This window comes from Anolis sagrei, chromosome 6, assembly GCF_037176765.1.
Source record: "Anolis sagrei isolate rAnoSag1 chromosome 6, rAnoSag1.mat, whole genome shotgun sequence".
Taxonomy (NCBI): domain Eukaryota; kingdom Metazoa; phylum Chordata; class Lepidosauria; order Squamata; family Dactyloidae; genus Anolis; species Anolis sagrei.
In genome coordinates, this window is record NC_090026.1 from 66,675,179 (window position 1) to 66,689,318 (window position 14,140).

At 37.5% G+C, this 14,140-nt stretch overlaps 1 protein-coding gene across 6 annotated transcripts in view; it reads right to left on the reverse strand.

The window, feature by feature from the left end:
- The window catches only part of HECW1 (HECT, C2 and WW domain containing E3 ubiquitin protein ligase 1), a 246,207-nt gene that overhangs the window by 180,319 nt on the left and 51,748 nt on the right, over window positions 1-14,140 (reverse strand). The window contains exon 2 of one of the 6 annotated variants that reach the window (XM_060781571.2): window positions 1,939-1,996. The exons of the other annotated variants lie outside the window; for them this stretch is intronic. Coding sequence (XP_060637554.2) covers window positions 1,939-1,965 — 27 coding nt within the window. The 5' untranslated portion in view covers window positions 1,966-1,996. The remainder of the gene's footprint in view (window positions 1-1,938; window positions 1,997-14,140) is intronic. 6 annotated transcript variants of the gene reach the window in all.

Here is a 14,140-nt window from a genome sequence, read left to right on the forward strand (position 1 = left end):
TCTGTTCACACAGAAAAATAAACTGCTATTCTTTTTCCAGAAAGAGAATGTGTGAGCAAACATTGATGATGGTTTCTTTGTGAGTAAATCAACTCAGTGTTTTAATCCAAACTTTAGGAACTATCCAAAGTGTTGAGCCTATTTCGAGTTCAGCACCTGGGTCAGCTCCTTTCAAGCTCAGCTTAAAACTGAAATGGGTCATTCCTCCAACGATATGGAAGAAACTGGCTACTACTAACTGCAAGAACTTATTTAACTGCCAGACAAAAAAACCTCCACTTGCAGCAGAAGGCAGGTCATCATAAACTTGTAGGATACTGTGAGCTGTTCACAGTTTAAAGTACATGGCAGTTCTTCGAAATCTTTTTCTTCCAGTTAAAGAAACTGTTTCACAGATTCAGTAACAAAAGGAACACAGTAAGTGACAAGTCACAAGCTATTTTATTCCACAGACAGAAATAGCACCATAGAAAGCAGAGTCACATGTTCTCAGTTTGTACAAATGCAGAGTAATTTGAAAGCACTAAGCTTGGCAAAAATGTGTGTACAGGGAACAGGCATCTACTGCACGCTCAGTACTTCTCAGACACTTATATATATATATGCCATTCATGCCGAAGTTAATATATTTCAAAGCTTGGATATCGTGCACATTGTGATGGCAGATTTATGCACCATGATGACTTTGAAGCAACTCAAGGTTAAGAACTGTGTGAGTGTAGACAAATGCCACATGGATGTGAGTGTCAGGTGCATTTTCTGTGTTTGGCTCAGTATGATTATCAGCAGCTGTAATGTTCAAGTGGCCTCCTGCTCCATGTTTAATGAGTGCCATAGCTAGTTGCAGAAATGCATTAGGAGGAGACACTGAAACAAACTGTTCAGCATATAAAATGCACTTAAGATAAACAGATATTTTAAAATGTCATTTCAAAAAAATATTCATTTTTTCAGTCTGCTGAGCGCCAGGATGGGAAACCCTTTCGGTGCAAAAGCTTCTCATGGAGCCAATTTTAAATTGTCAATGGTAACTACATCTCTCTCTTTTTTTCTCTCACTTTCTGAGAGTACTCTTATAAAATTACACAGGGAAAACTGTACTCAGTTTCATAATATTTGTTATCCATGTGTGCACACAAGCTCACTAGCTCATGTTAGCATGTCAGCCAGAAGCCTCCAAATTTAGTGTCATGCATACATTTCCCTAGGAGCAGACTTATACCACTAATGTTTACCCCATAACTTACAGCAGAGGCAATTATGGTGCTCCAGGAACATTCACTACAGATGAACAGACAAACAAAACCATGTGGGATCTGAAACAAATGGGTTATCTTAGCAAAATAGGAAAGGAAAGGAAATAGGAAACTTGGAAAGGTTAGAGTTTTTTAGTCTACAGTTCCCCAGACCACGCAGACTTATGGTGTGTAAATTTGAGTACATTCTATCTGCTCTGAAACAAACATCTCAGAATATAGAAAATGTGTTTCAAAATAATTTCCATCATACCCTATGATGCACTGCCTGTCTTCATCCAGAACCAAGCCACTATTTAAGTGCCTCTCAGCTATTGTGCTTCAATAATCAGGCCTTATGGCTCACAAACTAGGTGCCCACTACGACTACACCCTGTCTTCAGGAGTGACAAATGGGCCTTGGCTGTAGAAAACCAAGGATTAAGGATGATCCATAGGGGACATGCAACAGACCATCCAGCAAGAGCAAGTGGGTGCAATAATGCCTCCCAAACACAAGGTTTCCCATCCCTACTTCAGCAGATCTAAAATGTCTAAATTGAACATTTATATTAGACTTCCAAATAATGTGGACCTAGGGCACCTGCAACCAGCTCTGGACTATGGCACATTCCATTATGAATGGTTGTGGATTTATAATGGAATGACATGGATGGTTTTTATAATCAAAAAACACACTGACCTTAACACTACACAGGTGGAGCAGCATAGTGACTCGTCAATTGTAAGTGCATCAATTCCTGGGGAAAAGTTCAATGAAGTTAACTCAGTATGTATCCCAAAGTGACACATAAATACAGAGACATTATATTTATGTATAGGAAAAAACCCACAACATTGTCTTATTCCCCAAAACATGCATTCCTATGCCAGTTTATATTTCTTTCCATTATGAGTTCAGGGGAGGTGAAGAATGCGTATATTTTAGCATATCTCTATTAATCTAATGCTACAGACTTAGGTGATAAGTCAGTAAATTGATAAAAAAACAAAAGGAAACTCTTAAAACTAATTGGAAAGCAACATAAAATGCATAGTTTTATCTCGTCTAAGTATAATACATTGATATAATACATTTTGAGCTGGTAACTAAATAAAAATGTATCTAGATGTTTTGGGCTACAACTAGGAGAATTCCTTACAATTGGCTGTGTTGACTACAATTTGTGAAAGTTGAAATCTAATACCACTGGAGGGCCAAAATATTCACACTACTGGCTTATAGAATAATAGATTTTCACATGAGCAGCACAGAAATAAACAAATTTTTATTTAATTTAAGATTAAATTAATTTAATGGGCCCAAAAATGTGCTGCCTGAGCACATAGTCATCCAGTATACTGAAGCTAAGAGTAACTACTTGATGAACATTAAAGTAGTAAAAACTATTTTAAAAAATCAAAAAGAACTAGCAGGTTGCCATGTTCTACAATACTGTGCTAAAAATAAATACACTTAGCTACACTGAATGGCTTCTGGAGAGAAGCTTCAAAAATTACATCCCAAAATAAAATTAAAACAATATTTTAAAGTCTTCTATTTTTAAAAAATATATATGCCAATTGCATTCCAGGAACCTTGGGTGATTTCAACATCAAACTAATTCAGAAGGTTAAAGGTCTTCAAGATGACATTTAGGGAAATAGCCTTTTATCATTCAGGCAAGATTCATACAGTACCAATTATTGCTCAATGCCTCATTCCGGACCTTTGTGTCTGGATTTTCAAGTTCTGTAAGTATTTCTAACCCCCTGTGTCATGTTACAGCATTTAGCTGCCATGGGGCTTATCCAAGGCTACACTGATCTAAGTGCTTAGTGTAAATGTGCCCTTAGTTTTTGTTCCTAATAATACAAAGATGTACAATTGTGGGGGTGGGGGGACACGACAACGACAGAAATGTTGCTGGGAAAGATTTTCAATTTATTTTCTTTTTTTCTATGTGGTAAATTGAACAAATTGATTTTAGAATGAATAAAATATTTAACATAAATAAACAAAATGGTTTATATATTTATTATTACCACATTATCAGTAATATATATAGCCAATAGACATTCATGCAAAACTATGAATAATATTTCACACCATTATAACTCAGTATATTTTTTACAAAAATACGTTCTTATGCCTGTTTGGCACTAAGAAGGGTTCGAATAGACCAAATATTTGTTGCTGTTTTAATAATGTTATTGTTTTATTGTTTTCATGTAATTTTAATTGGGTTTGGCATTAGGAGTGATTAGCGATATAATATTTTTGTTGTTGTTTTCATAATATTGTTGTTTTAATTTTTTTCATCTGTTTTTAATGGGGGGGGGGATTGTCTCTAAAAAGGCAAAATTTCTCAAGATGCCATAAAGACCATCATTTATTAGTCTTACTAATAGTGAATCAATAAAACAAGAGTCTTTTGAACATCTTGAGATATGTCTTTCATTTCTTATTATAGAATCTATTTAATGAAGTCCAGTTTTTGCTTTATTTTGTTTTAGTTGGCTCTTCATAAATTGCAAAAGGAAAAGGATTATTTACAGTTCAGGACTTTGGAGCTCCAGTTATAACAATAATATTTTAAGAGGTGAATTGCATTATTTCTTGAATTGTGTGTGTGTGTGTGTGTGTGTAATTTCAGGACACCCGTTAATTTATGGAAACTCCATGAACTTCTAACAGTTTTCTTAGGGAAGAATACTCAGATATGGTTTTGCAAGTTCCTTCCTCTAAAATATAGCTTACAGCATCTAGTATTCATTAGTGATCTCCCATCCAAGTACTAATCAGAGCTAACCTTGCTTAGCTTCCAAGATCAGCTATGATCTGGTGCCTTTACTGATTGTGTTATGTACTGATTATTTTAACTTGCTAATTGTTTTAACTGCTGTTTTGTATGTATGTATATCTTGAGTAGGCATCAAATCGTGCCTTTTTGTAAGCCGCCCTGAGTCCTCCCCTGGGGGTTGAGAAGGGCAGGGTAGAAGTACCAGAAATAAATAAATAAATTTAGGATATTACCTTAAATATAGATCAAAGGGAGATCAAAGAGAACTGGGTAAAGATGTTCTACCTGTGGTATCAAACCCCAGAAAAATTAGCGAAGTATAGTAAGGGGAGGATTGATAAAAAGTGCTGGAGATGCCAAAAGAAATTGGGAACATTTAAACACATGTGGTGAGATTGTGGAGTTGTTAGAGAATTCTAGTCGGAGGTACATAGAAAAATGGAAGAGATTGTCCAATCCAAGTTTGAATTCAGACCAGAACATTTTTTGCAAGGAATGACTAACTTTAAGCTGAATAAAAACGATGATAGGATCTTTTTTTATGTGACCACAGCAGTGAGGATAAGCATTGCCCGTGTATGGAAGACCAAAGATACAGCAACTTTTAACTTGTGGATTAATAAGGCTATGGATATCATGAATATGGACTTGTTGACACAGAAAATAAGGAAAAATAGAACAAAGGCAGATAATACTGATTGGAACAAGTTCATTAACTTTTTAGAGAAGAATAATCTTAAGTATTGTTAAAAACAGAAAGGAAAGAAGATTCCCAGAAGTGACGACAAAATAGGTTACCGACCAACCATCTAATTAAGATAAGTTAGAAACGAAACCAAACATATGTTCGCTAGGAAATCCTGGAAGTTAAGGGGAATTTGTATGTATATATGTATATTTATGTCAAGTATGTGCAATGTCATAGGGTAAAGGGGGGTGGAGGGCGAGGCTGGGGTTAGGTAAGTAGGTAGGGAGGGAGGTAAATAGATAGGGACGAATACGAATTTAGGATAATGTATGTAAGAATGTAATATATACAGAAGGAAGTATTCAACCAATAATAATAGTAGCTCTTTTAACTTGTATGTATGTAAGTTATTTGTCCTGTTTTGTCCTGCTTATCTATTTGTTGGTGTTGTCCAAATCTTTTTCAATAAAAAATTAATTAAAAAATATAGATTAAAGGATTGCAAGAGCTATCATATCCAACCCTCTGATCAATAAAAGGGCAATCAAGTCCAACACTTTGATCAATAAAAGATCTCTAGCTACAAAATCTCCTGTAAATAACTGTCCAGGCTCTGAAGACAGTCAGAAATTTATAATCTCTCTAGATAACTGGTTCCATTGCTGAACTGTTATTACTATCAAGCAATACTTACTCTCCTGAAACTGAGAACCATATGATCTAGGACAGGTCTACACAGGCATAAAAAAACAAACTCATTCTGGATCTACACTGTTATATAATCTAGATTATGAAATCAGATAATCCACATGATCTAATTTGAATGGGATTGTATGAGTCTAAACTGTCATATAATCCAGTTCAAAACAGATCATCTGGATTTTATATGGCAGTGTAGAAGGGGCTTCAGTTGACTCATGACTGTCTTCACAATCTTCCTGCACTTCTGGTGAGTATCATGGCTCATACTTCCATTGCTTTATTTCAGGCAAAGTTAAGGGATAGTCTTAAATGTGCTTGAAACTCTGGAGAATCTTATGGTTTCAGGACAGTTTGGACAGTTGGATCATGTCTCATTCAGACTGGATACTACTGCACAGAACAACACCACAACAATGTTCCTTTCCCTGGGCCCACCAGCACAAAGAAAAGAGGATGGATCATGACCTTGTTGCTGTTGTCACCACTCCCAGTCAGTGACAGAGCTCCATACAAATTCCTGACCATTGTGGGCACCCCATTATCACATCAATAGATGCACCTGAGTGACCAGGAAGAAGTTGGACTGATAGGACTCCTCCTACTTCCTGATTTTGCAGGTGCCTCTGCTGATGTCAGAATGGGGTACCCATGACAACCAAGAGCTCTACAAACGGCTAGGATCAGTGATGGTGACACAGAAGGGGAGGTAACAATCCATTCCAGTTGGACCAAGTGGACATCGGTTTGCTGCCAGATTTACTAGCAGTGTAGATTTGTCCCCAGTTCTGCTATCTAAATCAGCCTATAACCTCCTCCTTGTGGCACTCTTTGGAGTGCAATCATGTCATTCTACATTACAGTAATTTCTTCAACAAGTTGGACAAGCCCTGCTTCTTCAACTCTCCACATATGCTTTGCTCTCCATACTTTTTATCACCCTTGTTGCCCTTATCTGAAGTTGAATCAACTTGTCTATATCCTGTGTAGAACATAGAACTCCAAATGTATATTAAAATGTGCCAAATATATTAAAATTAAGTGAACCTTTCACGTTTACTAATAATATTTACTAAATACCATGTTCACAAACTTCTGCTATCTCATCTGCATGAGGACTCAAGTGAAATTTCAAGACTGAAAGGTTTTTTCTTAAACTGAAGTTTAAGTTGCACTAATTTAGCTGTTTTGGAATTGAATACTATATTGCAACTCAGCAGCATGCATTATCTTACTGATAAGTCAGTGTTCCTTAGAACCGTAGTTTATTGTGATGAGAGAACTGGGTCAATGAATAAATATGACAGGCTTACTCTCCATGAATTTGTCAAATTGAACCCTGTCAAACTAAATGAAATTACCACAGCATTTGCCAAGAATTCTACAATTAATACACTGTCTAAAGTAGTTTCTAAAATCTATCCTGAAACGATAGCTTCACTGGTTGATCTACAAGCATCACCAGGTATTTCCCACCCATTCCAGGAACATAGATAAGATCTAGCATAATAAGAAAAGTTCAAAATATTCCATTCATTTTACCATACTATTGATTCATTTCAGTATATACAGAAAACATTATATCAATTTATACCAGACTTTCAATCAATTTCAGAAATGTGTTGTCTCATCCAATATAGGACATAACATTAAGTAAATGAAAATAAGTACTAAGTCATAAGCTGTGTGTGGCACAGACATAAAACACTAACAATTCTAAAAATATTAATATGGGGAAAAATTGAAATAGTTAACATAAATTATATTAAATTTGCAACATTATTTTATTCTGCCAAAAATAAACTCTAAATTAATGAACATCTGTGTTATTCAATCCAATATTTGTGACACTCAAACAATTCAGAATACCATGGCAGGGCTTTATTATTAATCGTATAAAGCAGAGGGATGATGGGGTGAACTTCCGTTGTTAGTCCTAGCTTCTGCCAACCCAGAAGTTCTAAAGCATGCAAATGTGAGATCAATAGGTACCACTTTGGTGGGAAGGGGTTTTTTTGCCCCCGGTGGTGCAATGGATTAAACCCTTGTGCCCGCAGGACTGAAGACCAACAGGTCAGAGGTTCAAATCCGGCGAGAGCTATCCCTGTCAGCTCCAGCTCCCCATGGGGACATGAGAGAAGCCTCCTGCAAGGATGGTAAAATATCAAAACCTCTGGACATCCTCTGGGCAACATCCTTGCAGATGGTCAATTCTCTCACACCAGAAGCAATTTGCAGTTTCTCAAGTTGCTCCTGACATGAAAAAAAAGGCAGGAAGGTACTCCATGCATTCATGCCAGCCATATGACCTGGAAGGTGTCTACGGACAACGCTGGCTTTCTGGCTTAGAAATGGAGAGGAGCACCACCCCTCAGTCAGACTTGACTAGACTTAATATCAAAAGGAAAACTTTACCTTTACCTTTAAAGCAGAGGTGGGGAAACTGTAGTTGACAAGCAAGTCTACTTGGACTTTCCTCAAACACCCCAAAGTTTTAAGAAAACCCCGGTCAACATTAAATGTCTTCAAAAACCAGGTGGAGTAATGTAAGGTATTTCCCCCTGCCAGGCCCGTAGCCAGGATTTTGATTCGGGGTGGGAGGGTGAGTTTGGTTCGAGGGGGGGGGGGCTGAGTCTGAGTGAAAGAGGGTCTATCCTAGCAAACCTTTTGTATCGTTACCCCAATACCCCCATGCATATGGGATATATTGATCATGGTGATCAGATCATGATATGAATAAGCATAACAGTTTAAATAATGTACCAGTAAGGCCTTCTTGCGGACCACCATGAGAATTTCGGGGGGGGGGGGCTTCAGTCCCCCAAGCCCCCCCCCCCCCCCCAACTACATGCCTGCCCCCTGCCTTTCAATTTTCAACATTAAACTAAATCGGCCAATAAACACTAAAATGCAAACCAGAAGTAGACTTCCAGCTACTTCTGGGGCACATTGCTGAACACTATTGGACCAAAGTTGCTGAACTGTCATTCAGATGAAACTGGTTTCTGTTCTCCTGCAGACACTCACTATAAAAGCCAATTATCTGTTATCTGCCAGGCAGAATAGCCCCCTTTTAGCATAATGCCAGAATAAATGACATCATGCAAGCTGCTGAACTCAGCCCCAAAATCAACATTATTTTGGTAATAGCTAGGAACTCTGTCAAACCAAGAAAAATTCCCAATACACCAATCTCATGTAGAAGAGTGCTGCTTAAACTGTCTGATGTGGGTAACTGGCAAGTTTTTTCCCCCCAGTGTGCCAGCAAGAAGCACCATATTTGTATCCAAGTGATACTACAGCTTAATCCTTTTTCTCTCTTTTTATCCTTCCTTCCTTCTTAGAAGCTCTTTGGGGACCAGTAGCCAATGGTTCAGGCTCTATCACTGGCCCTGGGACCATAATTTTGAATAGAACTGGAAAGTGCACAGAGTTCCAAAGACTATGGCCCCATATGCACTGCCATATAATGTTAGATTAGATTCTGAGGAAGGAGTATGAGAATTGGAAGAACATCAACAATTTAAGATATGCAGATGACACTATACCAATAGCAGAAAATAGCAAAGATTTGGAATGACTACAAAATAAAGTCAAATATGAAAGTGCAAAAGCAGGTAAACAGTTGAACATTAAGAGAAAAAAACCCAATCACCGCTGACTACATAATTTAAAAGTAGGCAATTGAAATATGCAAAGAAGTTAAAGATTTGGCACAACTTTAACTGCAATTGCACAATACTCTGGAAACCTAGGAGTTGTAGGCTGGTGAGACACCAGTACTTATATAACGATAAAGATCTTGCAAAACTCCAATTCCCAGTTTTTCATAGCACCGAAACATGGCTATTAAAGTGGCATCAAAGTGCATAATTCTATAGTGTAGATCAAGGGTTCTCAAACTTTTGCAGCCACTAAACCCTTTTTGAAGCAAATGTTTATTGTGGTGGCTCAAGAAATGTATTATATTATATTATATTATATTATATTATATTATATTATATTGAATGTATATTTATCAGGTATGGGTACACTTTTGAAGAACAATTTTAACCAACATTATTTCAATGGAAGACCCCAAGGGCTATCCAGTCCAACTCTCTCCTGTTATGCAAAAAAACCACAATCAAAGCACCCTAACAGATGGTCACCCAGCCTTTGTAACAACAACAGCAGCAGCAACAATAATAGCAGAAACTACAGGGGCCATCTAGTCCAACCATTTGCCATTCAGGAAAAACACAATCAAAGCTCACCCTGAGTGGTGGGACGGGAAATAGAGTTTTGGAAGTAAGGAAGGCAAGGGGGCAAGGCTTTTGACGGCAAGAGGGCCAAGGGAAATGGCTTTTGGAGGCAAGGGAGGTGGGGGAGGCTTTTGGCAGTGAGAGAGGTGAGGGGAGGGAGATCAGCTGGATAGAAGAGGGAAAGCTTGGAGGGGGAGACGGAGAAGGAAGAAGCAGGAGGAGGGAACAGTGGAGCCTCTCAGTATGCTTCAAGAAGCCCCAAGGGCTCTGCAGAGCACAGTTTGAAAACCACTAGTGTAGATGAAACTTTGACTTGAAAGCACAACTATGAAGAAACTAGACAAGATCCTCAGGTATAAAGATTTATCTTTGAATTTAAAAGTCAAGATTGCCCATTCTATTCTATTTTCTACTTTTATGTAAGGCTGTGACAGTGAGGACCGTAAACAAAATAAAATCTATCTACTACTATGTCACTGTAAAGCTTTTTTTTTTTTTTTTTGGTAAACTTTCCCCAAACTCCCTGTTTGCAGCACAGATGCAAACTATAGTTTGCTTGATGCAATGAAATAATAAAGTATGGTTGGTGCCCAACCAGAATTAAAGGGTTTAACTTACTATAGATGTAGGAAGGGGATGTGCGTAGCCCAAATTTCCCATTGTTTCTTTATATATAATGACAAGAAAGAAATAAAGTTTGGTAACATGTGAATTATCTCAAGGTGAGATTTTTAGAGGCACAAAACATCTTTAAGGCGTACAAAAAGCATATATGTCATTTTCTCTGTATAGAAGAAGGAACAGTGAAAGCAGTGCTCAAACAATGATTATAATTTCTTTCTTTATGTTCCAAGTAGGGACACTGCAAAGGAAGGAAATTCACTTTATATTCATATCCTCAGCTTGAACTGAAGCCTCATATACCCTGACACCTAGGAACAGCCCCTATGATCACTAGTGATGTTTTTAGTATAATACTCATATATTAAACATCAACCACAATTGATCTCAGTATATCTGTAAACCTGAAGGCAAGGAAATGTCAAATTAAGAATTTGGAAGCCATTCTAGAAACATTTTTGCCTGAAGGATGAGATGTACATGCAATAACAAACACACACACACAAACACACATGTATACAGTAAGTGTAATGAATGTGCAATTATTTTTATGGTAGAAAATTAAATTTTACAGATCTTGCACCTAACCAGGGGTGGGGGAATCTCAACTTCATCCCGCTGTTTGTAACATCTTTGCAAGCATTGCATGACAGGTTATTATTATTAAACTTTATTTGTACCCCGCTAGCATCTCCCAGAGGATTCGATGCGGCTTACAACAGGCCGAGGCCACAACAATACAACATAACAATACAATCAAGGTTGAGTGTCCCTTATCAGAAGTGTTTTGGATTTAGGATGTAGACAATAACTTATCTTGGAAATGGGGAATCAAATACATGTAGTCTGAAGTTAATATATACAATATTTTTTAACATGAAACAAAGTTTTTGTACTTTGAACCATAAGACAGCAAAGGTGTCACTATCTCCGCCTTCTCCTAGTGAATGATTTTGGATTTCTAGGATCTTGGAATTCTGGAGAAGGAATGCTAAATATGTATTACAACGAAGTGTGTTTATTGATTCAAAACATATACCTGCACTATCAGCATTTGAACTCCCAAGTCTCCAAGCACAGGTTGCTAAATCATGACATGGCATTGCAATCAAGAAAACCAGCACCAACTTCTCTTGGAAACAGAGTTGCTAAAGCAAGCTAAATGAGAAAAGGAGCAGACTTATAGGAGTGCCATTCACTTCAGAATAGATTTCCTTAATTACTTTTCCCTTTACACAACATGCAATAGATGATGGTGTTCTTATGTAATCAAAGTTGATAGATTGGTTGTACATATTAATAGTTAAATATATGAAATCACTCTGGCTATAGAGTCCAATTCTCAATTTGTCCTATGTTTTGGAAAGGGGAGGGATGGGAAAGAGTTCATTACAAGGCTGTAATATTTTGTTATTGTTTTTGCTTTGCTATGAGTTATTTATTGTTGTATTGTATTGTTGTGGTTGTGTTTTTTGTTCTGATGTATTTTGGGCTCGGCCTCTTGTAAGCCGCACCGAGTCCTGCAGGAGATGGTAGGTAAAGGTAGTCCCCTGACATTAAGTCCAGTCATGTCTGACTCTGGGGTGTGGTGCTCATCTCCATTTCTAAGCCGAAGAGCCAGCGTTGTCCGTAGACACCTCCAAGGTCACGTGGCCGGCATGACTGCATGGAGTGCCGTTACCTTCCCGCCGAGGCGGTACCTATTGATCTACTCACATTTGCATGTTTTCGAACTGCTAGGTTGGCAGAAGCTAGGGCTGACAGCGGAAGCTCACGCCGCTCCCCGGAATCGAACCTGCGACCTTTCGATCAACAAGCTCAGCAGCTCAGTGCTTTAAACCACTGCGCCACCGGGGGCTCCGCAGGAGATGGTAGCGGGGTATAAATAAAGGTTTATAATAATAATAATAATAATAATAATAATAATTATTATTATTATTATTATTATAAACCTTTAGAAATCAAGAAAATAATAATAATAATAATAATTATTATTATTATTATTTTCTTGATTTCTTGAATTTAATAGATATGTTTATCTTTAGCAATAGAGCTTCTTAACCACCATACCAGTTCCTTTACAAACAATCACAGCTCTATTGTTGTTCATTTGTTCAGTCATTTCCGACTCTTCATGACCTCATGGACCAGTCCACGCCAGAGCTCCTTGTCGGCCGTTACCACCCCCAGCTCCTTCAAGGTCAAGCCAGTCACTTCAAGGATGCCACCCATCCATCTTGCCCTTGTTCGGCGCCTCTTCCTTTTTCCTTCTATTTTCCCCAGCATAATTGTCTTCTCTAAGCTTTCCTGTCTTCTCATGATGTGGCCAAAGTACTTCATTTTGGCCTCTACTATCCTTCCCTCTACAGCTCTATTACTAAAAACAAACGTATCCAGAAGTTCAAAGAAATCCAGGAAATCCTTGTTTTGCTATCTTTTGAAAATGTTGCCTGTGTAGAAGAGAGGGAACATAAATGGGTTTCAGCAACACTGCAGTAGGAAATGAGGGGGAGCACAGAGAGCAAAAAACTTCTGTCCCAAAGAGGGAGGTATCAGGAGAGACAAAAGAGCTGAACAGTAGCCTATTAAAATCTCCTTTTCCCCAGTGCTCCCATTCAGAAAATTGTCAAAGGAAAAGAACAGGGTGCAACAGCAGCCTTATCTTTCTTATAGCTTGATTAGGTTGTACATTCCTGATTGATATAATTCCTAAGCGGCTCTACCATACAGTAATCTTGGCGGACCATTTTGCTTCCTACATTCCCCATTCCAGGGCCCATGGGTAGAACAGAGATACGATGCCTGTGTGGAAAGCTGCTATAGAGGAGAGAAGGTGAGTTCTTACATCTACCCATCTGTCTCTACATGTACAGTAAGGATATGATTACTGGACTAATACACATAATTGGTTGAAGAATTAGAAACATTAGAAATAAAGCATATGTGTGAAGTGACATCTATGGCAATCATGATGTGCTTGTATGCCGAAAGTAGATATAAAAACTTTCAGACATTATGCTAAATTTTGACATTTCACTCACAGTTCAGCTATAAAAAGAGGCACAGAAGACTTTTGAATAAGCGTATCCATCAAGATGAAATTTTACTTAAAGCAGTAGAAACACCCACGTGGGATAAAGGTGATTTACTCAGGGCTTTGGTGGGGAAGTGGGGGGGGGGATAATTACCATATGTCTTTCATGCAAAGAAGCAGTTGCTATATTACATCCTATGAGTCATAGAAGTTTCTAGAGACCTCACCAAAATGTATATGCTGCACACAAGTAAAACTAAAAAAAGTTATCATGGAAATCAGCATGCGGTTAGTCTTAAATCAAAATGCTGCACAATTTCAGGAAAAGAATGAGGCAAATGTGTTACAAGAAAGCAGCATATATAAATGTATTGTATGACAGATGATCTGGTTAAGTATTATTATTGCTATTAATTTTTCACAATCAATTTAAAGTAAAAAAACCCAACAAATATAAACTCTAGAACAAAAACCCCATAATATCCTATGCCATAATGTCTCCTATCCCTAGTAACATAGATCAGCAACTAACCTCTATCCCCTGCTTAAAATAAAATAGTAAACAATTAAAAACACAAACAAAAAAACATCAAAAACACATCTAACTTTCCCCTCCTCTAGCAAAGGCAACAAACTTTTACATATGCTTCTTGTTCTACTTATTTGCATTTCAGCTTCTGCTAAATATAAATTAATATATTTGAAATTAATACATAATTCATATCAACAATTCATCTTTTTTGATAAAAATTCCAATATGTATACATTTTTGTAAAATTATGTTTAGATTACCTTAATATCTTCCCAAATTTTAT